Raw genomic sequence first — 25,970 nt, forward strand, 5'->3', positions numbered from 1 at the left:
TAGTATGTCATAAAAAAGTCATAGTGTAGTATGTCATGACGATGTCAACTAGATCATTTTTTTTGTCATGTAAACAGATTTCAAAATTCGTTGTTCTGTGTAATTGAACCCAAATTTAATCCTAACATGACCAACTTTAATCAGACAACCATCTTGATCATGTGACTGCTCGCATGTCTAAAGTATTAAAGGCTTTCCCAAGTTTTATGACTTATTGTCAGATTAAGTACAGTATTATGCTTGAAACTTTTTCAGTGTTTTAATTTGGCATTTATAAATATGAAATAAACATGTTTCAAAGAAAGTTATCAAAACAAGTATAAAATATTAGATGCAGTGACAGCTTGTTCAACAGACGCAGATACAGACATCTTAAAGGATGCAGACAGCCAACCAGTCATTTCTTCCATTTCATCAGCGGTTTCCTGTTTTATGTTAGCATGTTTGTACTGTTGTCTTTCATCCATTTCCATCATGTCTGACAAAGTTAAAAAAAAACAATGCAGTAATTTTCTTTATGTACCACAAACAAAGAAATCCATAAAACAAAGTATTTTACTGAAAGCAACCGAACCATGACATTTATATCTACTTGTGAAATGGTCCATTCTGCTGTTTATCAAGAAAGCCTGATTTGTCTCCACTGTTTTAAGAGTGAAATACCAACAAAATGTCCAAGTCACTGCTTTCTTTCCAAGTCAACTATAGTAATCATCTTCTTTTCCAATCCCTCCAGTGGATTTAACTGTCATTCACGGTCCCCCCCCCCCGTCCCCCCGCCCCCCCCCCCCAGTGACGACAAACCTGAGAATACCTCAGAGGGTTTTTTTTCTCCCCGTTCAGTAGTCCTGTATGACTTGGCATTTACTTCCAGAAGAGGATGTTCCAGAAAAGCAGCCAGCAAGGATAGACTAGCAGGGCTATGAGCGGGTAAACCAGAGAGCCGTACAGGAAGTGGTCCAGGATGCCCTGCGAGATGACTGACAGGTAGAGCATCCAACCTTCAAGGAAGCTGATGGGCATTTCTTGCAGCTCTTGGAAGAAAAAGACAGAAAAGAGGAGCGTGCAGGCTGGGCTGAGAATGACCAGGATGAAGGCTGACAGAAACCTACGGGGAGAAAAGGAGAGTATGGTTTTACTTCCATTTAACGAACATTTAGCGGTACATAGCTACAATGTCCAAAGAGTCTGTGTAGGTGTATTACTTTGGTACGTGGGGTGTGACGAAAGCAGCCACAGGCACCAGGGTGAGAGCCAGGATGAAGCCCAGGGAGAAGTTGATGAGGGCAGTGCAACCCAGCAGCACAGCCAGGTACAGCACAGCTACCAACTTCAGCACTTTCCAGCCCTGCTCCGTCCCCTGACCTGACTGGAGCCTTCAACAAACAGCATGACAAACAGCTTCTGCATCACAAGGCTCTTAAAGTTTTATAAAATGTATGTATGTCATAAAAAAGTCATTGTATAGTATGTCAAAAAATATTTAAAAAATGTCATAGTATAGTATGTCAAAAAAAATATTTTAAACTACATTTTCAAATAGATTTTTAAATTTCATTATTTATTTATGAATTAATTAATGTACTTGTAGACTGTTTTAAGGTATTTTTGTAAATCTTTTTAATTTGAACTATTTATTTATGGATTAATATTTCATTTGTAAATTCTTTTTAGAATTTGTCTTAATTGCCATTAAAATGTCAAATAATGAATTACTTTGTAATTTTGTCCATTTATTCATAGATTCATATTTGTAATTTGTAAACACATTTATTAATGCCTATTTTTATTTTACAATTAGTTATTAATCAGTTAAATGCTTTATTACTATTTCCGTAGTATATTGCCGTGCAAAGGCAAAAAAGACCGTAACTTAATTTTCTGTCAGAAATGTCTTTTTGTGATTTTTGGAACAATCAAGACCTGCTCTATCATGTGGACAAATATCCTGTGTCAACTGTGCTGTTTTTAGGAGAAAATAGTGGGTAGTATTTGCCGTAACTTCTAAAGCAATAGGTTATAAAATAGGTGCTAATGATGTGTGAGTAGGTAATGCACCCTTTGTGACCATCAAATACATATTAATTCATTATCATTTACATTATATTATAATTATGCTTCTATTATATTAAGCCTAATTGTGCCATGATCATTATATTTTTATGTAGATGTTATCATTATTATCATATACTGATTTTATATAGTGATCAGCGACTATGTGAGTGATCAAATGGAAGTTGATGCCTTTTGCCTTGACATGAACTCTTATTATTTTGTAGACAATGCAAAGGCAGAGTATCTACAACAAAAAAAACGTTAAAGTCACAGTATATTACGTCATAAAAAATGTCATAAAGAGTCATACCATAGTATGTCACAAGTCACAAAAACGTTAATGTATAGTATCTCATAAAAAAGTCAGTGAGTAGTATGTTATAAACTAGAATTACTGCCTCGGGTTGTATGCCTCTGCTAACCTGTCAACTTCATATCCATGTCTGTCCAAAATTTCATCACTTCATATTTTTATCCTGTTAGATATTTGTGTTAAATTGACATAATTGGCATATGAATTCTTGAGTTATGGCCAAAAACAGGTTTTGTGAGGTCACAGTGACCTTTGACCACCAAAATCAAATCCGTTCATCCTTGTGTTCAAGTGGATGTTTGTGCCAAATTTGAGAAACATTTTCTGAAGGTGTTCCTGAGATATCACGTTCATGAGAACGGGATGGACATGAGGTCACAGTTACCTTGACCTTTGAGCACCAAAATCTAATCTGTTCATCCTTGAGTCCAAGTGGACGTTTGTGCCAACCTCGTACACAAGAATGGGACGGATGGATGTAACGGACAGACAACCCAAAAGCATAATGCCTCCGGCCACAGCTAACACCAGCATGGACAATATATAATACAATATAAAATAAAAATATATATGTAAAAAATCTGAATCAGAGTGTTGCGGGTGTAAATAGCTACCTGTGGGTGTTATGTGGCAAAGCCAGGCCTGCTGTGTAAACAGCAATAGCTGTCAGGACCACAGCCTCAGTCTCAGACACTGGGAAGTGTTCCACAGCCATCTCCTGAAAATGGATTGGCAGGGTGTACAGAGCTACTCCCGTCAGATGGCTGATCACCAGAGGAGTCAGCACTGACAGCACTCCTGGGCTAGACTGAGAAGAAGCAGATTTGATTAAAAGTGCTGATTTTAATAGACTCAAGATAAGTAAGTAGTTTAATTTCTTGTCGTAATGTGTGTCTAACCTGCTCAGTGTCAGCAACTCCATCTTCTGTTCTTGGTGGTGGAGTCCCAAGTTGAACCCACAGGTCTAAGGCCTGTATCATAGTCAAGGGCAAATCTGACAATCAAACACATATCAATAACAAGATGTCATCAATAACCCCGGCTGCCATCAGGGTAGGTCTACATGCGTGCTGTGTGTGATTCATTCACTTTTCTTCGTCATATCTTCAGATAAAATCAAAACGGAGTAAAATAATTGTTAAAGGATACACGAAGCAGCAGGATGACGGCGAGGAGGCCAAAGGCTGGCATGTAGTAACCAATGGAGACAAAGTGAGAGAGGGACGGCATGAGGTAGAAGAAGTAGGACTGGTGTAGGCGCTCTAGGAGGTTATTGAGCTTACGATACATTCCTTCCAGAAGCCTAGAGGATATTAATTATAACAAAAAAAGAAAAGAAACAATAAAACCAGCAATTAAGTGTCAGCTTATGAAGGTGAGATCTGAAAAAAAAAGACGTTAAACTTAAATACAAACACTTGCTCTGACCTGCCAACGGTGGTGGCGTCAGTCTTGTACTGACGGAAACTGTTGATGCCCTTGATGGTGGCAGCCTCAATGTGGTATCGCAGGAAAAGGCCATGATCCCCCCAGGGCCGCCCACTGGCCTGTTTCATCACCATCAGCATCATGGTCTGGACTGCGTGGCTGTAGCCAGACACACTGTCCCAGTCATTCCTCTGCAGCTATAGAAACATCCATAGAGAAGATAAAATAAAAACCAAGACAACCTTGAGTTATCTAAACATTCTGCTCACCAAACACACGGCAGAAGATTAAAAGTGTACGGTTTCTACTACATCTCATCACAAGCCTTCACCTTTCCCTGGGTGGTGCAAAGGACTCCAATCTTCTGACAGAAGGCATAGAAGAGGTTGGCTAAATCCAGGTTTGGGAGCTGGCCATTGAGGCCTTCAAGTACCAGGTCCAAACTGGTGATGACATCACTGCTGAGCTCTAGTGACAGAGCTGCCTGGATCGAACCACCGCGGCCTTGAAGTGGAGACCAGTCCATACCTAGATGCACAAACACAAAGGAAAACTGAAGAATACAGTCTTCTATGGGAAGAATTCAATACTTTCAAGGGATATTTGTTGATGTGTTTTGTAACTGTGAGAATGCTGTTGATTACCTGTAGTGTTGGTGTGGTGGTAGCCCTCCAGCCAGGCCTGCATACCAATCAGATCATGCTCATTCACGAGGAAGATGATGTCCTTGGCCCAGTAAACCTGATCTATAGAGGAACACAGCAGTCATTAAAACAAGAAATGCCACTACAATGTCATTCAAATGGTGGAGAGGGCCGTGGGTTCTGTACTCACTCCTGAAGTACTGTGCCAAGCCAAGCAGCAGCCCCACTGCCTGGTTGTTGTTATCGCCTGGGGTGCAGGGAGCACTCAACACCAGGGCTTCAGTCCGCGGAGCTCTCGGGGCTCGAAGGATCCCATATACATTTGTGCCTTTTACCAACTGAGAGGAGGGAGCGAGATGAAGAGGAACCATGGAATATACATCGAAATTATACAGAAACAAGTTAGCCTCTTGTTGAGAGAATGTGAGCAAAAATGTGCGTTTAATACTTCAATCACAAACTTACATATCTCTCTTTGTTTTCATCAGGGAAAGGCAGCGTGCGAGTGAAACTCTGGGTAAACACCTCCAGCCCTCGAGACTGCATGGTCTTCACCAGCCAGTCCACTGGCATCCCACTGCAGAGAAACAAATGGTCAAATTAGACTGGTGGAATAAGGACAAACAATATTGGACTTACATAGAGGCTTATGTAAAAAAAGAAAACACACCAGGAAACTCTTAAAATCCTATCAAACTGTGAAAATATTCACATGTTCAGATTAAACTTGCAGTAGGTGGAATGTTTTTAGCATCATTGGGTAAAAATTCCATAATAACCTTTCAGCATATGTGATGGGAGACTTTGGCCAATCACAGGTCATTTCAGAGAGACAGAGAGCGTTCCTATAGCTGAGCTATATATTGAGCTGTTCATTCAACGGAGGCAGCTGTCAATCACTCGCGAACTCCGATCCAACGGTCAAACTAGGCAGCGCTGATCAAATATGAATCAATATTTGGTTACTGGTAATGCCTATTTCTCGCCTCAAATGTTTTCAGAAACATCTTGTGGTGTACTGTTTAGCTGTAAAATGAGAAAGTTTGCTCTGGCTGGTGGGCGGTACTTGGTATTTCCTCAAATGATCTCAACATGGCTGCTGGGTCACAAACTTTCTCCTTTTATAGCTAAGCAGTACACTACAAGATGTTTCTGAAAACATTTGAGGCGAGAAATAGGCATTACAGTAACAGAATATTGATTCATATTTGATCAGCGCTGCCTAGTTTGACCATTTGATCAAAGTAAGTGAGTGATTGACAGCTGCTCAGACAGCAGGCTCCAGCTCGGCTCTGATTGGTTGTTTTCCTCCGATCTGTGAAATCTTGCAGATGCCATTAGGAGCACCGGAGGACACTGAGGCACATGATTTTTTCAGATTACCTGTCTCATGCACTACTGTCAGGATATAGTGACCGTTTCATAAAAAATAACTTTTTTTAATCATATTTGTTCTAATTCTACCCACTCCAGCTTTAAGTAAAAAATGCACACTAAGAAACTTTTTTAAATAAATAGTGTGACAGCTCAGACTTGTCTGTAGCTACGTTATCATGTCCAAATCAGTGTCATAAACTGACTTTTTCCATTCATGGAGTGTCTTCCTTCTTTGTGTTTCTTACCCTGCTTTCTTCTTATGAGCTGAAAACTCTCTGCCCGTGGCCAGGGCCTTCTCCCCTGCTGGAAAGCGCTCCTCCACCATGGTGGACCCCATGGCATTCTCTGACATGTATGTCCGCAGAGTGAACGGCTCAAATGCCAACCCCATGAACCAGGCCACACCCGCCATGTAGCAGACCACACTAAAGATGGATGGAATTAAAAGACAGAAATCATATACATTATAAGCACTGGTGCAAAATGTTCTTAAAGGTCCTATATTATAAAAAGTGACATTTTCATGGCTTTTATATTATAAAGGAGGTTTAAGTTCTATATAAATATTGTGAAAGTATCGAAACAATGAATCCACAGGGAAATACACACAGCCCGTATTCGGAAACTGAGCTTTTGAAACAAGCCGTTAGGATTTCTGTCCATTTGTGATGTCACAAATGTACAATATTTAGACCATTTCACGGTTTTAAAGATAAACATTCTAATTGTGTCCCAGTTTATTTCCTGTATGTAAATGACATCAGCTGACAGAAAGTAAAAATGGACCCAAACTGTTGCATAGCAACGCAATTCTGTTGAAATGCACTAAAACGGAGCGTTTCAGACGGGGTGTGAATACATTTATATTCAGGCTGACAGTATGAGGAAAATAAAGTTTTTTTTTTAACATTACAGCATGTAAACATGTTCTAGTAGAAACACAAAATACAAGTATGAACCTGAAAATGAGCACGATATGGGACCTTTAAAGAACTCACCAGATTGGGGCATTGAGGCGCGTCAGGAGGCTAATCAAAGCCCGTCTCCTGTTTGGGTCAGACAGTAGTCCCATGTTGTTGTCCTGCATACACTGGACCCTGAAAGCAACACATGATGATAAATACATGATGATAGATCAAATATTAATTAGACAGACAACCGAAAAACTGGATATTATGAGTTCTGTCTGTATCAGACGGTTTAACATTCATATGCAAGTCATTAACGTGATGTGTTTCCTCAGCTTCCCATTGTCATAGCATCATAGCATCAGCTGTGGTTAGCGCGCTGCTAGATAGCGTGACAGCTTTACCACATGGTAACATGTTTTAAAACTGTTGATTATTACTACTGTTACGTGGTTCATCTTTTTCAATATTTCCCCTAATATATATATGAAGATAGCTACCTCTTTCCAGTGCTCAGCCCGCCGGTCACATCCACCTGCAAGAGGTGGGGCTCGAACCGCTGCTAAGTGTTTGCAACTTCCTTCTTCCGGCGGGGACAATTAATGCGGCGGACTGACTTCCGGTAAAAAAATAGGAAATACAATCAAATACAATAAAAATGAAATAAACATATTCAGTCCCACAGAATAAAAAAATAATCACAGCAGAAAAAAAGATGAAAAATTAAACAAAGGAAGAAAATTCCTTATTACAGTTTTCAAACTGTCCCAGAGTTATAAACAAATTCCTTTATTATTTATTTTTAATATAAGGTTATTATATTGCCCTTCCTCAGCTATTAAAATTACCTTAAACCATTTGTTTCTGTGTATTAAAGGTCAAATTAGCGCGTTTTAAAATAATATAAACTATGTATTTTACATAAATAATTTTAGATTTTCAGTAAGAGCTCAACTCAGCATTTTGTTTCCAAAATTAATTCTAAAATGTATGGATATCTATCTGTTTTATTACTGTTTACAAACAATGCTGATGTACACAAACATTTAACTGCCTCTAAAAAACATTAATAACTCCATATCTTTTGTTGTAGTCATATTTTGTATTTTTTCCCCCCCCAATGTTGACTACCATTATGTTTGCAACCATTATGTTTGCATTAAGGCTGAGGATTGTACCTTTACATACTGAAATGCAACCACTCACAAATGAACAAGCAACACACAAATGATGCAGGGTTGACGTATTTATTGTTGGCTTCACCACACATATACTGTACAAAAGTATAATTGCCATGAATACACAAAAAAAAAAACATTCACTCCAAGATTCTCCCATCATTCCTCTCCATTCAGTCCAATAACACGTTCTAGTCTGCAACCAGAGCCACAGTCTAGATGTTCACCCCTCCTCCCTGCATCACTCTCCAGTGAGCACAGAAACTTCTTGGAGATGTTGTCGCACCACCTCATCCAGCACCTTGCTCACCCCTTTACAAGCTGTCATGGCGGCTTCGATCAGGGTCTCCAAGTGATCCTGATGTAGTCTGGCATCCATCTGCAGCAGAGCGATCTGTCCGCCCCGGGGCAGCAGCGCTAAGGCCAAAGAGCTCACTCCTCCACCCTCCTCTGCATAGCAAAGGTCAGCAAGGGGCGTCTCATCCACAAACCCGACCGTGCAGGCACACACGTAGTCCCGCATGGGGATGCCGGCGTCTATCACTGCCAGAGTGGCAGCATTCACACACACACTGTAGTTCCCTCCATCTGACTGCAGAATCTGTTGGAAAATCGCATATTAATTATTAGTATAATTATTATATAAGTATTATTATTGATGTTTCCAAGATGGGATCCGAACACTATAAACCCCCTGGTGTTGCACGGTATACCGATACTAGAAAGGTATTGCAATACCCTGCCGTTAAAAGCTGTACGATACCCGATTTTATTAATACCGGTACAGAATGACAGTGTTTTAATACGAGCCGTGAGTTGTGTCGATATGTTGTAGCAGGGCGGTGTGTGTGTGCAGCGTTCTGCTTTAGAGTACAGCACTCGGCTTACTTTTCCTGATGTTTTAGGTTTTTGCCGCGGTATCAAGATATTTAGGCAGGGTATCTTATCAAAGTCATAATTTTGGTATCGTGACAACAACCCCTACACATCAAATCCACCTCTCAGTGTTCAACATTAACCTTGACATAGATGTCTATTTGAGAACGTGGGTAGAGCTGGGTCATCACAGCAGCTTCAAACGTCTGCTTGAGGTGGAGGCTCATCTCAGTAGACTTTCGGTCCCCATGTGGTCTTCTCTTCCTCTCCGCTGTGCTGAATGTGGCCATGCTGTACTGGCAGTTGATAACAGCTCGATCATGACGAACTCGGCTGCGTGAACCTCGTATCTAGGGGTGACAAATACATCATCTGTTTAGGCCTTCCCCATTCAACGTATCAATCAAGATTTCATGTGCTGTTCCTGAAGTAGTACTGGTTGTTAATTCAATATTATCATTAATCAGCTGTATGGGAATCGTAGTGTATCATGTTAGACTTTTTAAATATTTTGTAGACCAAATTAATGATTTAAAGCAAACGGTCATTACAAACTGGAACACACTTCGTTGTGTTAAATATCAATTTGAGCATTTTAAATGAGATTTTGCCTACAAATGCCATATTGTGATATACAATATGCCATATTGTTATAAAAAAAACTGTTTTTTATTAATATTGTCCTGGCTAGAACTGCTATACATTACTATAGATGTAGCTGGTGGTTATTCTAAGCAGTTAGACTAATATCCGTTTATTGTTTTTCACAATTTAAGACTATACAACATAACAAAAAAAATAAAAATAAATGAATGATATACAGTGCAGGAAGAGGCAAAAAACCCACTGGGCTTATCTGAAGCCTTCACCTAGAGACAAGATTAATATAATGAAATAATATGAATACATAATATAGGCATTTTTTTGGGCTATGGTAAATTATGATGTGGGAAGTGTTGTTCATGTTCAAAACATACCGGACTCTCCAAAACAACAATAACCTGCTATTACCCTATTATTCCTCTGAATGACATTCCCCTTTGGACACATGCAAATAGCAAACCCCCTTTATAACACATGGACAGTATATTTACCCACTTCTGGCTGATGCACTGGAAAAAAATACATATTTCTTAAGGTACTTTGTATGAGACACACAAGGACGTGAGGGAGGAAGAGCTCTTACACCTCATAACAACAATTATTTTGTACATAAATTAAGGAAATTAAGGTAATAAACATTTTACACATTATAAAACATGTACAACTAACATTCAGCACTTCTGCACTGCTTTACCGCTATCATGAATGCTTGCTTGTTATTGTTGACTATAACCCACCAACTCCATCCATTGCTACTTACTTCATGTGGTCCGTAAACTACAGCCAGAGCTTTGGTGTTCCCCTGCTCTAGATACGCAGAGCCGTCTGCCTGAGCGAACACACCCATACGGGCCTGGACCTTCCGCAGCTCGGTGGCTTTTCTTCCATCTAGACGGTATCCCTGGTCAGACAGCAGCTCCAGACCCGCCATGTTTCCGTACAACTTCGAATGAACAGCAAACGTAACGCCCCACGTGTGTGCCGCTCTACTACATTACCCATAACACCCCACTCATTGGAAGGACTACGGCAAAACAGAAGGCTCAAAAAACACAAAGTTTGGATTATTAGTCACAAATGGGAATGCAGTTTTGCAGGCTTGTGAGTAGTATAATAGTATAACAACGTTGGCATCATGTGGTATCTCTGGGTCGTCAGTTAGTGTGGAAAAAACAGATAAAGGGATGAGATTGACAGTAAGTGCCTGGTAACAACTTGTTGTGAAGTAAATGCAATGGAGTGGGGAGGGAGAATACGATATCTAGTGGCTGAATGTTGTCAATGTTATCAATTGTACCTTCAATTTGGTCCTCTGATGTACATTTTTGACCCTCTTGTTTTACTTTTCTAATTAATTCAATTCATCCTTTTTTCATGCTACCTGTTTGTATGTACAGTTCTCGTTTCTTTTCTGCATTAAATAAAGGGGATGGGGGATATCCTTGTACAATTGGCAACTAAAATTGTTAAAGAAAAATGTATGTATTAACCTACTTTTTGGTAATTACTATATTTGATCATGAATAATGTACAAATTAATCAAAAAAACTTAAAGGTCACCTATTATGCTAAATGCACTTTTCCATGTCTTTTAAACATCAATATCTGTCCCCAGTGTGTCTACAGGCCACCATAGTATCATAAAAGACCATCCTCTCTCTTTTTCTCCTCCTCCGTTTGTCCGGAAATGGGTGCAGAAAAAAAATTCGCTTTTTTCCTTGTATCTTGACGTCATTAGAGAATGCAAGTCACGTGAGGGTTTCCTGGTCGAACCAGAGAGAACCTTCAGTAGCTGACCCCGCCCCACAGCGCGTCACTGTCTCTCCTCCTCAACCGAACTTGAGCAAAGTAGCTCCCTACAGTTAGTCTGCAAGAACCAGCAGAACAGGCTTCATGTACTCCCATCATCTAAATATAACATGTTCTTTCACAAAGGCTTTATCTAATTACACTGTTTAAACAGATGATATTTATATATTATATATATTTGATGTCATGCATGTAGCAGAGTACAGGTAGTAAATAGTGACTTGTAAGCAACACAACACATTTCTGTTTTACAGTCAAACTTTATTTGAGTAGACAGATGACAATATTAATTATTCACAGCATTTGTAATCATCCCACCTGTTAGTTAGTTATGTGACATGGTACAGGAGAAAGTCTTCAGCTCTGGTAAACTATGGTAAGCTAAGCTCCGGTGGTCTGTAGTCATGGTAACACAGAGACAGCTACTACTGTAAATAATATACCATTACTCTGATCTTCCATACATTTATCTTTTAGCAGAAATAATGAACTGACTACTGTTTCACATCTTCTATTTTCCACCCTGATGGTCGCTGTGTTTACACACCGTGTCATAGCGGTAGCATGTAGCTAACCCGTTAGCATGTAGCTACATGCTAACGGGTTAGCTACATGCTACCGGGTTAGCTTTGTATCTCCATGTAAACAGAGCCATCTGCCCACAACTGTCTGCTCTCCTCTGGGATGATTCTGTCGGTCATTTCTCACAGATGGATCTGTAAAGACAGACGTAAAACAGAGTGTATGTTTACGGTTTACAGAGTTGATGCATGAGGTAAACACTGAGCTAACTAACAGAGCTATAAACAGCATTATTTACCTGAGAGAAACCGTCAGGAAAACCTGGAATCTGGACCGCAGATGTTCATCATGTGTCGCCGATTTCTGATCAGATTCCTCCGGTAACGTGCGCTGGGTGAAGTTTCTGGTTTATAAACTTTAAAGTGGTTTATAAACTTTATTCTAGCTGCTATCTCTCCACTCGTCTCTCTCTCTCTCTCTGTCTCTCTAGAGAGAGAGACAGAGAGAGAGAGAGAGAGCTTCTCCGGGAGGGAGGGGGAGGGTGACGCTGTTGTTGAGGACGTTTGATTGACAGAAAACGCTGACCAATCAGAGCAGAGTGGGAGGAGACAGAGGCTACAGACACAGAAATCAGCACTTTTGGAAATGGGCTGAAACAGAGGTTATAGAGACATGCTGGAATGCATGATCTGATTGTTTTTTTGAAAAAAAAACTTCAGAGACATGGTTTGGAGGTGTCTGAGACCTATACTAACTAGTTTAAATGGAGTATAATATGTGACCTTTAACTTCCAAAGCACAAGCTCAATGACCAGTGAAACTAAATTACCCAAGTAATAACTATAACTGGTTTCACTTTGTCAGGATTTTTCCTCTTCATGTGTTGCTACCAAATTATAGAACTATGCACTGTGATGTGACTTTCTCTGCAGTGATGAAAGGGAAAACTCGTTATTTGCTGACTCTTAAGGACTAAAAGTAAATGTTAGTTTTTCTAGGAACCCCTAGAAACCACGCATTAGGATCCACTACCCTGCAACAATGATATCAAACCCTGTATTTTTATTACATTTCTCAACTACTCTAGGCTACTATGTGGTTAAATTCGGACCTGGTGATACAATTTTTATGCAAGCGTTGCTATTGAACAGAATAGTCAGGCACATAGGCACAATAGTCAGTCTCACAATGCATGGAGTTACACAACTTCAACACTTTTAAAAATAAAATTTATTAGCATCTCTAATGTGTATAAATAAAAACATATGAAACAATGTATATACGTATGATGTAATGAGTTTAACAATAACAGGGTTACATGTGATACAAAGGAGCAGTCTTTACTTTTAGCCAGTGTATTGTGAGGAAAACTGTACCTTGAAATCAAGCCTTCAAATATGCATACCTATAGGTTGCAAATCTATATTCTTTGATAAGAATGAAACAAACAAATCTGTTCGGGGGTGGTAACGGGGGAGAATACGTTAAATATGCAGTTTTGCGTTCCTGTTTCTTAAGATTTTAAAACATCTTTGATTTAATACATTACAAATTCTGTACTTTTTTGAGGTTTCACTGACAATGTTGAGGCACAAAGCCGCAACACTATTCACACCAACCTTCTCAACTTTACATTACACTCAATAAAAACCCTAAAAAAGGATTTCACTTCACTCTTTTCCATTTACTGAAGTCACATTGTTCCACAGACTTATAACAACGGGTCTTTATAAGCAGACCTGAAATCTAGGGACAATATGACTATAATGTTAGACACAGTGACAAAAGAATAGTTAGATACCAAATGACAAATTTTACATGTAACTAACAGATCCAAAAGAATCAAACAAACAACTCGATTTGCATTTTACTAATGTAACAAGGTTTGTCATTTTCTGCGATGGCTTGCTGTGCCTGGGTCAGAATACCAAGAAGACAGTGAATGAATGCTTTTGTGGGGGGGTTGAGGACTTGGCTCTCTAGGCAAAAAGCAAAGAAAGGAAAGGACCTCTCTTCTTGTGTCAACCAATGTTTTCTATTTGGTCATGCCTTCAACACTCAACGTGTTCAAATTTCTTACAAAACTGACAGATATGCACATAGGACGAATGCTACCTCTGAAAGCTGGCCAGAATTTTACAATAGCCAATGTGATGTGGACTTGGAACAGACCATTAAATATACACTGCTGACGACTAGAGGGAATAGCCTACAACCCACACAAATGTGTGTCAAACTGCCAAGTCAGTTACAATGTGTGGACTATTATTGGCCATTGTCTCAGTTTTTCCTCATAAATTGAAAAAATATCACATTTTAAAAAGGGGATAACAACATCCAAGACTAACTGCTTCAAAGTAAAAAAAAAACTAAAAAAAACGGTGGGTAGGTACAAATAAAAAAGAAAAGAAAAAAGTGGTGTGTCTGCTTTAATACGCAGGTGTACGTGACAGTGAGAGGTTATCGGCACCCAAGGATCATGGCGACCTCATTCAGCCTTATGGAATGAAGGGACTATGTAGTAGATCTGAAAAACGATGGTCTCTGCTCCATCCCAAGTCTTTAGAAGAGTGCAAAGATCCCCTTATTTCCCTGATATATCCATGTTCTTGCATCCTAAAACTCTGCAAACTCCTTCCCGCATTTTTCCGCTAAAGAAACGCGGACTTCCTCCTCCTCGTAGTCGTCAAAGTTGCTGGTGTCCCCTGGGCCTCTGCACTTTGGTATGAATGGGGCTTCCACCTGCAAGAACAAGAGCATAACATATTTTAATAGGCAGGATTTATATTTATATCTACAATGCCAATCACAAGACCACACAGCGAAAGAAATCTAATTATTTCTCTGTGGAAGGACAAACTGTCTTTCAGAGAAATTTCAACAAACTTCAAATACCTTTCATCAATGTACCTTACAATGTCAAACTGACATGAATGAATGATGCTAAAATACACTGAAGTAAAGCTTAATGGGGTCAGTATTATTTAAACAAAGCTCCTGTCAGATGGTCTTTGTGTGAAACCATCTCCCTCTACACCTTTTCGACGTCGGGATTGGGGGGCTGGGTCCAACAATTTTCGTAACTTTCCAAAACTGACAATCAAACCCACTTCACGAAGCGATTTGCCAGGTAACACAGTATGCGGGATTTTAACATCTTTCTCAAGCTTTCTTTTCGGTGACATAACCAGCTTAATCACTTTTTTGTGTGTAAAAACAAGTGTAACACCATGAATTTCTTTGAGGAGAGACTGCCTCCCCATTTAACTGCAGGCCTTTCATCCCACATTCAGGTGTCACCATTCAAAACAGCTATAAACACTTGTGACTTTACACATGGTCAGATGACGCCTCGTACAAACTAGTTCATTTCAAGCATACCTCAGCCTTAAAGGTGCAGTGTGTAACATCTGGTGGCATCTAGCGGTGAGGTTGCAGATTGCAACATCACCCATGTGCCAAGCATGTGGGAGAACTACTGTGGCTGACGTGAAACACGAATGGCCCTCTCTAGAGCCTGCTGTTGTAAGAGTAGTGTAGCTAATTTGGAGAATAGCAGAGTCAAAGTGTGTGTGTGTGTGTGTACGTGGGAAGTGAGTGGTGAAGCAAGAGAGCTGTGGCGAATGTGTGTGAGGGTGTGAGCAAAAAAGTGAGCTAGTGGAGCACAAGACAGAGTCAGTTTAGCTCTGAAAATATCAAGTGAATGTACAGTGGAAGTTGCAGTTTGTGCAGAAATAAATGCTGCAGCTCCTCAAGACCAACAGAGGTTTCATGTGTCTTGTTTTCGGGCGGCTGAGTAGAGTGACGGCGGGGGTTAATTCCAGAACGAATAACGTTATTGACTCCGGTCCAAGCAGGAAAAGTAAACAGTGTTTGGTTTGTCTGTTCTGGACTACTGTAGAAACATGGCAGCTGGCAACATTTCTACATTCACTGATACCCATTACCTGTTAATATGTTGTGACTGTTTGACATTTTAACTGAATTAAAACCTGAAAGACTATATCAAACAGCATATGGGCCTCTCTGCTGTGATTCTGTTTTCACTGAAATGCTACAATACAGCATTTACTGAGCCTCTCAGGTTAAACTCAGTCAATACACCTGTGCTATTTATTTGTGCAATCTGCATGTTTTCAGGGAGGCACCCAGTACAGAGTATAATGTTCATATTCTTAGAGGTTAAAGCTTGACATGCCACAAAACATAAGTCTTCAGTGTACTGTTTCTGCAAAGTTGTCAGTCCACCTCCCTCAACTCTGTATTTACTAAACATGTAGTGTGTTTGGCTGTCAGAGAAAAGATGATGAAGGTGGAAAGATACAGAAAGATACAGCTTTAGCTGGGATTCAAAAACATACATGGATGTGTTTGTGTGCAGGCCAAGCCACCTGAACACCCCTAAAGTCCTTCGCAAAGTTCAGAACAATGACATGTTTTTAAAGCCAGGACTAACTCGAAGTGTCCCATCATTAACCGTGAAAATATAATTTCAGGTAGAGATGGGACTTAAAATGATCTGCAGTTGACTAAATGAAACTAAATGAATCTGATCACTTAATCAGTATAGATGTGAACATTTTAGCTTTCTTTAGCTTTCTTTCATAAAAAAAGAATAATAATAAAAGATGTAGAGTCTATGTCTTCCATAATAGTAAATTCAATCTCTTTGGGTTTGGGACTGCTGGTCGACCAAAACAAGAATTTTTTCAATATCATCTCACATTTTATAGACTAAGTAACTATCCTTAATGAAAATAATCATTTTAAAGACAAAAAAAGAGTGAAAATGGATTGCAATAATAATTGCAACAAAATTACAGCTTGTCACTGTCAAACAGCAATATTCAAGGCGCAAAATCTACTTTCTTCATTCAATAGAGTCCGTAAATAGACAAGAAAAACAAAACAGGTCTTCCAATTTCTGTGTCAAATCCAGCAAATCACTATTGTTTATACTGTTTCCACATCACAGCATCCCACAACTCTTTGTCTGGTGGAAGCAGCTGTTTTGCAACCAGTAACTATTGTAAAACATGGGAGCATTGATAAATCAGGGGAAGAAAATAAATAGTAAGAAACTGTAATGTTTATAAAACATATTGTAGTATGATTGTATAATGATGAGGTTAAATAGAATCAACAGATCAATGAGATTCAAGCCTGAACTAAATATCTACTTTGATTAATCGAAGAACTCCATTATCATTGTCATCCTGCAAAATGTTATGTGGTATCGATGGCTCACAGCCAGCAGTGGAGCGGACTGATTTTCAAGTGGAAAAAAAACCAACACTCAATTGATGAATAGTCCTCAGAAACAAAAAGTGTATAAAATAATACTGTTGGAGCATCACAGCTGGGAATTTTACAACTAGCAAAAAAAAAAAAAAATCAATATCAACAAATCAATATCTAATTAACTTGTTTTTTTTATAGGAGTAACAGTGTTTGGTGTCACTACAGAATGTGTATGGTGTCTTGCCTTTCTCTCGTAGATTGCGATCCAGTCTGTTGTGGCAAACCATTTGTGGCCCTTGATGTCGTTGACTCCGTTCTTCAGGTTGCCGTAGCGTTTGGTCAGATCCACCTGCAGCAGGTTTCTCAACAGGTCCTTCAAGTCGGAGCTGAAGTGGGACGGGAATCGTACCTAGAAAGAAGAATAAATGTGTTTTTAGAATTTCTTTCTCCCAGTTGAAATGTGAGTTTTGTACATGCACACCTATACCCATCGTATTCTCAAACTACAGGAGGAAGCACATTCCAAATTAAAGGGCTTTATGTAGAAATATCACCCACTTATAGCTAGTTCACACTACACGACTTAAGCCCCGATTTTCCGCTCTCCAACAGTTTTTGGAGATCCACGACAACACCCCCAGATCAGAGGCAAATGGGCGTTGGCTCGTTGCTCGCACATCGGCGTTTGAACATTATGTGTGAACTGCTCAAAGACGGCAGCCGAGCAGAGCCAAGAGGCTCGTCGATGCCTCACTGACACATTCCAGCCACGAGCTACAGCTAATGAAAGCGCAGGACACGGGTTGAGGGAAAACCTGGGGGAGGAGGGATCACCTGTAACAATAGGAACTTACTGTATGTGTTGCATTTGCAACACGGAGCAAAGTTGTCGTTGCACTTCGAGGAATAAATTGTAAAAAAGAATGTGGTAACTCTGGGCTATTTTGTAAAAACATGTGCAAACAACAACATCAGCAATGTGTCTCACGTATGGTATCACGTCATTTATCTATTTTGATTGTATTTCTCGCGGGTTTTCGTGACAAAACGTAGTTTGGAGACCTTATCGGGAATTTCTCCCGGTGGAGGATAGTGTGAGGTAGTGTGTGACCCCCTGTCGCCAGTCAGTCATGTAGTGTGAAAACCACAACGACTTCAAGACTCCCGATTACAAGACAGCAAGTTGTGTAGTGTGAACTAGGCATTACCTTCCCAGACACGATCTTCTCATAGATCTGAATAGGCTGATCTGCGAAGAATGGAGGGTAGCCAGCTGCCATTTCGTAGATGAGGACTCCGAGGGCCCACCAGTCCACAGCTTTGTTATAGCCCTAAAAAGATTTGAGACAGATACCGCTGTAACTGATGTACAACTTCCTTATTAAGGAACTTCCAAATGCATCCAACTCTCATTGAGCAAGGGAGCAATTTTACAATGGTGTACAGAATGAAAAAATACAAACATGCAAGTGAAATTTCTACCTAAATGTCTTCATACGAACTAAAATGAGAAATCCATCCTTCAAAAGTCTGCGATACAATACATTTCTGGTACACTGGCAGGGCTCGATATTTCCTTTTTAATACTTTTAACTTTAAATACAATTTAACCCGTCTCAAAGTAAATGCTGGCTGTCCCAATTATAAAATGCCTGTTTTTCTACAATAAAATTATTTCTATAATGAATTAAAAGTGCCATGAATAAAACACCATGGAAATGACTGAATTATAAATTACTCTCTCGCAATTCTACATTGACAACTTTGTCAGAAATTTATGTTATGGTTTAATTGCAGTAGTATTTTTTTTTTAGTACAAAGACAAAAAAATTTACATTGTCACATTCTTGCATTGAAAATATCTGTCAATCCATCTGTTCAGACATTAAAAAAAACAACTCCATACTTTGCTGAGGATGATTTCTGGCGCCAGGTACTCCGGTGTCCCACACAATGTCCAGGTCCTGCCTTTTACCCGCTTGGCAAATCCAAAGTCTGTCACCTTTAAGGAGCATATATACAATACATGGGCAAAGAGTCGACTTGTAAGACAGAGCAGCATTACGTATTCATTTGTTGTTGTTCTAGCTCACCTGAATGTAGCCGTGGTGGTCAATGAGAAGGTTCTCAGGTTTCAGATCTCTGTATATGAGATCTAGTGAATGGAGGTACTCAAATGTCAGCACTATCTGGGCGGCATAAAACCGTGCATGTGGTTCACTGTAGAGGAGGAGGAAAGAAATGTGGTCACTTCTTGATAGCAAGAACTAATCAATGTATGTTATGACACACTTTGTATTTATTAGGGCTGTCAAAGTTAACGTGATAATAATGCGTTAACGCAAATTCGGTTTAACGCCACTAATTTCTTTAACGCATTAATGCAACTTGCTATTTTTAAGGTTGTAGCGGGCTCAGTTTAAAAGCTAGAGTGGAGATACTGGCATCATACGAAACTAGAAAACATAAGGAACATGCCCACTTTATGATAACCAAATGCAATTTGAGGCAAGTCATAGTCAAATTGGCACACTGACACACTGACAGCTGTTGTTGCCTGTTGGGCTTCAGTTTGCCATGTTGAGATTTGAGCATATATTTTTTTATGCCAAATGCAGTACCAGAGTACAGAAAGGGTTTCTGGACAATATGTGTCATTGTTCTGTGTTGTCAATTAATTTCCGTAAATAAATATATATATATATATATATATATATACACACATTTACATAAGGCAAGCAATAGCATATTTGCCCACTCCCATGTTGATAAGGGTATTAAATATTTGACAAATCTGTCTTTAAGTTACATTTTGAACAGATATAAAATATGCGATTAATTTGCATTAATCACGATTAAATATTCAATTTGATTTATTGATTGACAGCCTTAGTATTTATAAGTAATGAGTTGATGAATGTGACCGTATAAAACTCACCTGAACCTTCCAATTCGTCTTAGGTGTGAGAACATCTCTCCTCCTGGAACATACTCCATCACCATGTACAAATTGGAGTTGTCCTAACAAAAGTAAAAAGACACTTATACCATGCTCCAAAACTGAATAAAGGAATTTCAGTTACTAAATAAAAAAAAGCACACTGTACCTTAAACGCATAGTCGAGTCTGACGAGAAAGGGGAAGCTCACAGCCTGTAGTATCCTCTTCTCGTTTAGTGTGTGCTCTATTTGTTTGAGTTTCACAACCTGACGGATGAAAAGAGATAAGATGACCTTGTCGGGCAAATCTCACTTACACTAGCAACAGAGATAGCAGGCACTGAAAGGAAAGGCAGCTTTTAGTTATTTATTTTACTTGTGTCCCCTAGTAACCAGCAAGACAAAGTTTAAATGTTATGTCATTTTAGGGAGATAAGAAGATATTTGTATTAAGTGTTAGTATTATTCATTTGAAATTGTTCCATGAGGTTTGAAACATGCTTCCACTGACCTTCTGCTTGTCCAGTATTTTCATGGCAAAGTATTGCTCTGTTGCTTTGTGTTTCACCAGCATGACTCTCCCAAATGAGCCGGTACCCAGGGTCTTTAATCTTTCAAAGTCATCTAGGCACGTTGTGCTCTGTGAAACAACAATACGTTAGCTTATTCTGTGGATGCGGCTACCCAAAATATTGAGTTGAAGTTTTTGTCATTCTTACCTGTGGTGGGCTTTCCCATTTCCGTAGGAAATCTTCTTTGGCTTTGGCTAGAAACTCTTTCACTAAAAAAGGGGGGCACATACAGATACAGTTAGCTCTTGTCTGGTGAAACAAAGTGGATAATTGGCATACAGAATAAACATTTGGGTTTTAGATTAAATGCTATATTGTACTAGAAGGGGAAAGGAAGAAATGTAGGAATGGAAATTAAACTGTAAGTCAATGGAGAAGAACATGGGCAAAGTCAACTCTCATCTGGACATACATTAAATGGGACACTAAAAACATACTTTGCTCTAAAGATAAGACAAAACACAAACACAAGACAACAACATCCAAGACAGGCAGACTAGTGATGCATGCCAAGACACTCAGTAGTATATTTGTTTCTGTTATTTAGTAGCCTTATTCAAAAAGGGACGGGGGAACACAACACTCAGAATTACAGGGGAAGTTTATCTGAGCATCTTGTGCATCACTTAAGACAGTTTGGGAGAAGGCTATTAAACACAGCATAAAAAATGGTAAGCAAAGACAAACCAATGTATGGGAAATCCAGATTGAGAGAATGTGGATAACAAAAACACTGACTTATTATCAAAGAACACAATAAAAGCAAGCACATCTAGCAATTAGTCACGATGAGACCAATGCCGTTCTGCCATTCTGGTCATCTTTTGGGAGGAATGAGCATACCAAAAGTCTCTATTGATCACCAAGGTTTTGCAGGAACAACCACCCACATGGATGGGATGATGATACGGAAGAGAAGACAGAGAGAAATATAGAGTTCATGTACATAACAACAAGTATAACACATCAACAAACATGATATGTAGTGAATAAAAGCGACAGGAATGAAAACAGAGTTGACATTCACCTGAGGAATTTAAACGGAGACTGACTGTCTACTGTGGTATCTGAAGAACAGGTGTACCAAAATGCCATGTAGCACAAAGTCAGTCGTGCATATTAGGTCAGATTGACAAGATAACACTGCATACAGGATGACAAAACATGTAAAACCTACTTTATACTACCATGCTTGAAGCTTATAATGACAGGTTTTATTCCTGCACCTTAATCTGACAACTTCTCTCACTATAATAGCTTTGAAATTATGATTAATGCTGTGAGAAAAATAGCTAAAACACATAGTAATCGACAGAAAAATAACCTGCAACTATTTTGATAATTGATTCATCGTCATTTTTCAAGCAAAAACGCAAAACATTTCCTAGTTTCAGCATTTGCTACTTTTCTTTGTCTTATGTTGGACTTCAACTAATAATTATTTTCGTTATTGATTAACCTCACTTTTATTTTAGCGATTATTCATTCTGTCTATGAAATGTCAGATTGCTCATCACAATTTTCCAAAACCCAAGATCATGATGTCCGACCAATGATGTAAATCCGAGAAAAAATAGGAAATATTCACATTCGAGATGCTGGAACCTATTGCTTGAAACGTTACTTAATTTATCAATCCTGCAATAGCTGTTGATTCATGACCGACTAACCTATTAAGCAACAAACATTACTAAGCATGGTAGCTCTAGTGTAACATCTCATAACCCACACGATTAATCAAGAAAATAACCTGCAGATTCATTGATAATGAAAAAAAGTTAGTTGCAGCCCCAGGGCTAATCAATAAGGATTGCCCGCTTGCCCGGGGCAAGTTAAATGCCACGTCGGGCTAGTAAATCTAGCAACTCGCTTGCCTGATCAAAAGAACTAAAAACATTGTTTTTTCTGGAGCTGATGATGGAAGTAGCTAAGGAGTGAGCCGTCTCGCCTCCTCCTCATCTCAGGTGAGAGTTGCACATGCATAGTACCAATCAGGCAATCGCGAGAAAATGGCTCCGGGTAAAGTTTATAAGCTGAAGTGCAAGCGAACATTTCAATTATCCTGGAAACAGGAGTTTAGTTAGGTGGTGTTAGAGGATGTGGGCGAAATTCCAGATTCATGGATTTAAAGATTAAGCATTACAGTTAACTTTGGTCTTTGTTGCTATTTGATAACCGTTAATAGGGATGCACCGATCCAACTTCTTCGATCCTGATAGCGATACCTGGGCTTTGGGTATCGGCCGATACCGGGTACTGATCCGATACCAGTGTTTAATTAATGAGCTGTATGCCTCACTGTGTGGAAATGACTGGGATCATTATTTTATGTGTAAGGCAACATCAGGCCTGACTTAAACATTGCTTTCCTAACTTTGTAAAACAAAATGTAACAAATAAATAAATAGATATAAATGTACTTAATTGTATTAAAATAAATCGTACTCCAACAACTTGGTAAAAAAAATCTTTAAAATTAACAGGAACTACAATTCAAGTATAGACCTTTTTAATGCAGCAATAAATTGATCAAAACTTCCAGTATGTAATGTATATAGTATATACATAGATATCCAATCCGGTATCTGTGCATCCCTAACCGCTAATAAATGAAAGGGGCAAGTCAAAATTGACTTTGGGCAAGTAGATTTCTGACGAACTTTCCCGACCGGTCAAGTGGGAAAAAAATCCATTAACGTTTAACCCTGAACCCAACAAAATAACATCCACAATGACTTCATATCCCCCATCTAATCACAGATACTTTAAACAGGTAAAAAAAACATGAGGTATTTTTGTGCACACAAACGTCTCTCCAACATTTTGTACCTAGAGAGACCAAAGCCAGCACAGTTGGACAACCTTTCCTGACAGCAATGCCAAAATCCAGACAAGCATAACATGGTGCAGTTATGTCGACCTGTTCTGTTACACTACAGAGTGAAACACAATACATGGGCACGGTGAAATAAAATAGGTGTCATGATGGCAGCTGTTTAATCTCCCTGTGCAAGCGTGACTGCCTTGGTGCTGCTCCAACTGTTCCAGCTAATGGCAGCTATATACAGTAAACACAGGTACTATAGTGTATACAGCACTGTAGGTAACCAGGTCGTCTTGTCAGAGCAGCTACGCTCTAGACAAATCTGCAGCTCAGGGCACGGTGTCAGCTAAAACGGGTTTAACAGTTCGACGTATCTAGGGATCATAGTTACACTCAAAAGAAATGCTTGGCAGTATGGGAACTACTGCTGATCTGATCATCTCTGTCTGCCTGAGTGGCTCTGGTTGGCACTGTTCACTGTGCCTGCTCTCTCTCAACAGGTCAATAAATCTCAGAGGAAGGTATTCACTGCATCATAAAGTGGCACTGCTTTAAACAAACTGAGTAACTGAACACAGATGGTTCTCTGCATGTTTTTAAGGTTATAAAAATGCTGATAATTTCAGTGCACAAGTGACTGATTTCACACCATCGAATGCAATAAATTCTGCAAAAAAAACCCGGCTTTTATGATTGCAGCCAGGTATAAGGAAACATTTGTGATTTATCACACAGGATGCTCAATGATGACCAGCTGCACACATCAAAGTATACAAGCGCAAAGTAACACTGGCCCAGTCCTAGTTACGTCAAACCTTTCAAAGCTTGTAATACCCCTTATCCTCTGACGAAGGTCTGATGACAAGCTGCTCCAGTCAATGACGAGCTGAATGTGAGAAGTGAGCCTTGATGGACCTCTACCACAAGCGAGATTAGAAAAAAAGGACTTTAAATAAACACAAGTGCCACAATTCAAGTGTGTTTGTCTGAATGTGTGTGTGTGTGTGTGCATATGCTGGGAAGACAGTAGTAGGGCCCAGTTTTTATGAATGGAAAGATGGCATTTGTCATTTCTTCACCATATTTGGTCAGGGGTGCTGTACAAGAGGGAAAGCTTTGTTTATGTAGCCAAGAATAAAAATGTGGCAGTGGAAGCCTGAGGCAGAAACTGTCCCACACTGCCTTCCAGTACAATTCATTGGCTTTTTTTTTAATATCCATTACTCATGGGGTTTTTGTGGTTTCTTGCTGCAGATTTTAACATCATCAGTGCAAAGTTTCTGTCTCATACAGCTAAGCTTGTGCTGCTAAACATACAGTAAAGATCCTAGTTGTTATTCACATAAGACACCAGATGATGGAAGTGATGCTAGCCTGGAGAGCCATTATCTAATGCTTTAGATAACTGTGTGTATGTGTTACAGGCCTGACTACCACCGTCAAGAGGCAATGAAATGACAGGGGCCTTCCTTCTGAGGGCTAATCCCCCTACTCTCTCACAGCTACAGTTAGCAGGCTAGCCCTCCACCACCACCACCACAGCTTTGGTCCTTTCTTGTGCTCCAGTTGGCATTGCAAAACAGGCCTTTTAATGTCATCAATGAGGGGGGGTTTATCGATATGTGTTGCGTTCACGCCTCTGTAACAGAGGTTTAATAGGCTGTGTTAACACTCAATGCTCCCCCATTGCAGCCAAGAAAAAAACACATCCACGGGGTCTTTTTGCTACCAGCTAAGCTAACATAGCTGCTGATTTTACCTGCAAAAATCATCAATCTGCTTGGCCATTTTATCGTTAACTAAAAAAAGGGCGAACGTTAGGTGGGATAACAGTGACGGTTAGATGACGGTTGGATGACAGTTGGCCCTCACCCCTGCTTTTAACGGTTACTGTAACGGACAGTTAGCTACCTACTTTTTAGCGGAGGGTTTTTGATAATAATAAGTGTTAAATTCCTCATAAAAACAGCGTTGTTGTTGAGGTGCAATGGGAACTCACCGCTCTCTAGCTCGTTGCCCTTCTTGGCGGTGGCAGCGTTCCCCATGGTGTGTGTGTGAGGAAGACACAACGGTCGCTCCGACGGAGAGGAGAGGAGATGGCGGTTGGTTGGCGGTTGGCTAGCTAACCGTCCTACAGTTGGTGTTCTCCGAGCTCCGTAAAAAAATAGGTTAAACACAAATATTAAGTCGGTTCAAGGAAATACAGTCAAAGTATCCCTCTTCCAGCGACCCCCCTTCACTCTCTCCCTCTGTCTCTCCCTCTCTCCTTCTTCTGCCCCTGTGTGAGAGAGATTTCCGCTCTTTGCTAGCTCAGTATAACGTCTGTGTTGGTTGACATGCAGCTAGCGGTCACTCAGCTGCTCTGCTCTGCTCGTCCACACACACAGACCTCAACACTCAGCTGCGTTCACGGCGGAACCAGAGATGTCTGTGATGTCTGTGTCAAGATACCAAACTTGTCTTTGGAGCATCACGATTGCATTCTCAGATACGGGATGACATTTGAGTACACGTTTGCTTGACTTTAACTAGAGGCTAAATATAACTTAAAGGCAGCCAGAAATGCGTCTTCTTTGTTACTAATCCAGCTGTTAATGGACTAAAGACTATAAACTGTTGCCAGTATGCAGTGGTTGGAAGAAGTATTCAAATTAGGGCATGTCAATCAATTAAAATATTTA

General features: G+C 39.7%; 3 protein-coding genes across 3 annotated transcripts; all 3 read right to left on the minus strand.

Moving 5' to 3' along the window:
- Positions 1–234: 234 nt before the first annotated feature.
- Positions 235–7,377, minus strand: gpaa1 (glycosylphosphatidylinositol anchor attachment 1). Its single transcript, XM_074651458.1, has 13 exons — positions 7,226–7,377; positions 6,816–6,914; positions 6,063–6,242; positions 4,906–5,017; positions 4,631–4,778; positions 4,441–4,542; positions 4,128–4,324; positions 3,797–3,993; positions 3,518–3,671; positions 3,268–3,339; positions 2,983–3,176; positions 1,206–1,376; positions 235–1,108 (listed from the first exon to the last, which is right to left on the minus strand). Exons 2-13 carry the CDS (start codon positions 6,902–6,904, stop codon positions 865–867), a joined length of 1,860 nt encoding a protein of 619 aa, XP_074507559.1. The 5' UTR covers positions 6,905–6,914; positions 7,226–7,377; the 3' UTR covers positions 235–864.
- A 581-nt stretch (positions 7,378–7,958) lies between these two features.
- exosc4 (exosome component 4) lies at positions 7,959–10,370 on the minus strand. The gene is made up of 3 exons (XM_074651462.1): positions 10,143–10,370; positions 8,923–9,129; positions 7,959–8,504 (listed from the first exon to the last, which is right to left on the minus strand). Exons 1-3 carry the CDS (start codon positions 10,311–10,313, stop codon positions 8,145–8,147), a joined length of 738 nt encoding a protein of 245 aa, XP_074507563.1. The 5' UTR covers positions 10,314–10,370; the 3' UTR covers positions 7,959–8,144.
- Positions 10,371–12,925: 2,555 nt separating this feature from the next.
- On the minus strand, positions 12,926–25,678 carry prkacbb (protein kinase, cAMP-dependent, catalytic, beta b). The gene is made up of 10 exons (XM_074651463.1): positions 25,289–25,678; positions 20,613–20,674; positions 20,405–20,533; positions 20,062–20,160; positions 19,893–19,975; positions 19,048–19,174; positions 18,861–18,956; positions 18,163–18,285; positions 17,199–17,363; positions 12,926–14,455 (listed from the first exon to the last, which is right to left on the minus strand). The coding sequence occupies exons 1-10, from the start codon at positions 25,332–25,334 to the stop codon at positions 14,330–14,332; spliced, it is 1,056 nt and encodes a 351-aa protein (XP_074507564.1). The 5' UTR covers positions 25,335–25,678; the 3' UTR covers positions 12,926–14,329.
- Between the last annotated feature and the right edge of the window lie 292 nt (positions 25,679–25,970).

Source organism: Sebastes fasciatus, chromosome 11 (assembly GCF_043250625.1).
Source record: "Sebastes fasciatus isolate fSebFas1 chromosome 11, fSebFas1.pri, whole genome shotgun sequence".
NCBI lineage: Eukaryota > Metazoa > Chordata > Actinopteri > Perciformes > Sebastidae > Sebastes > Sebastes fasciatus.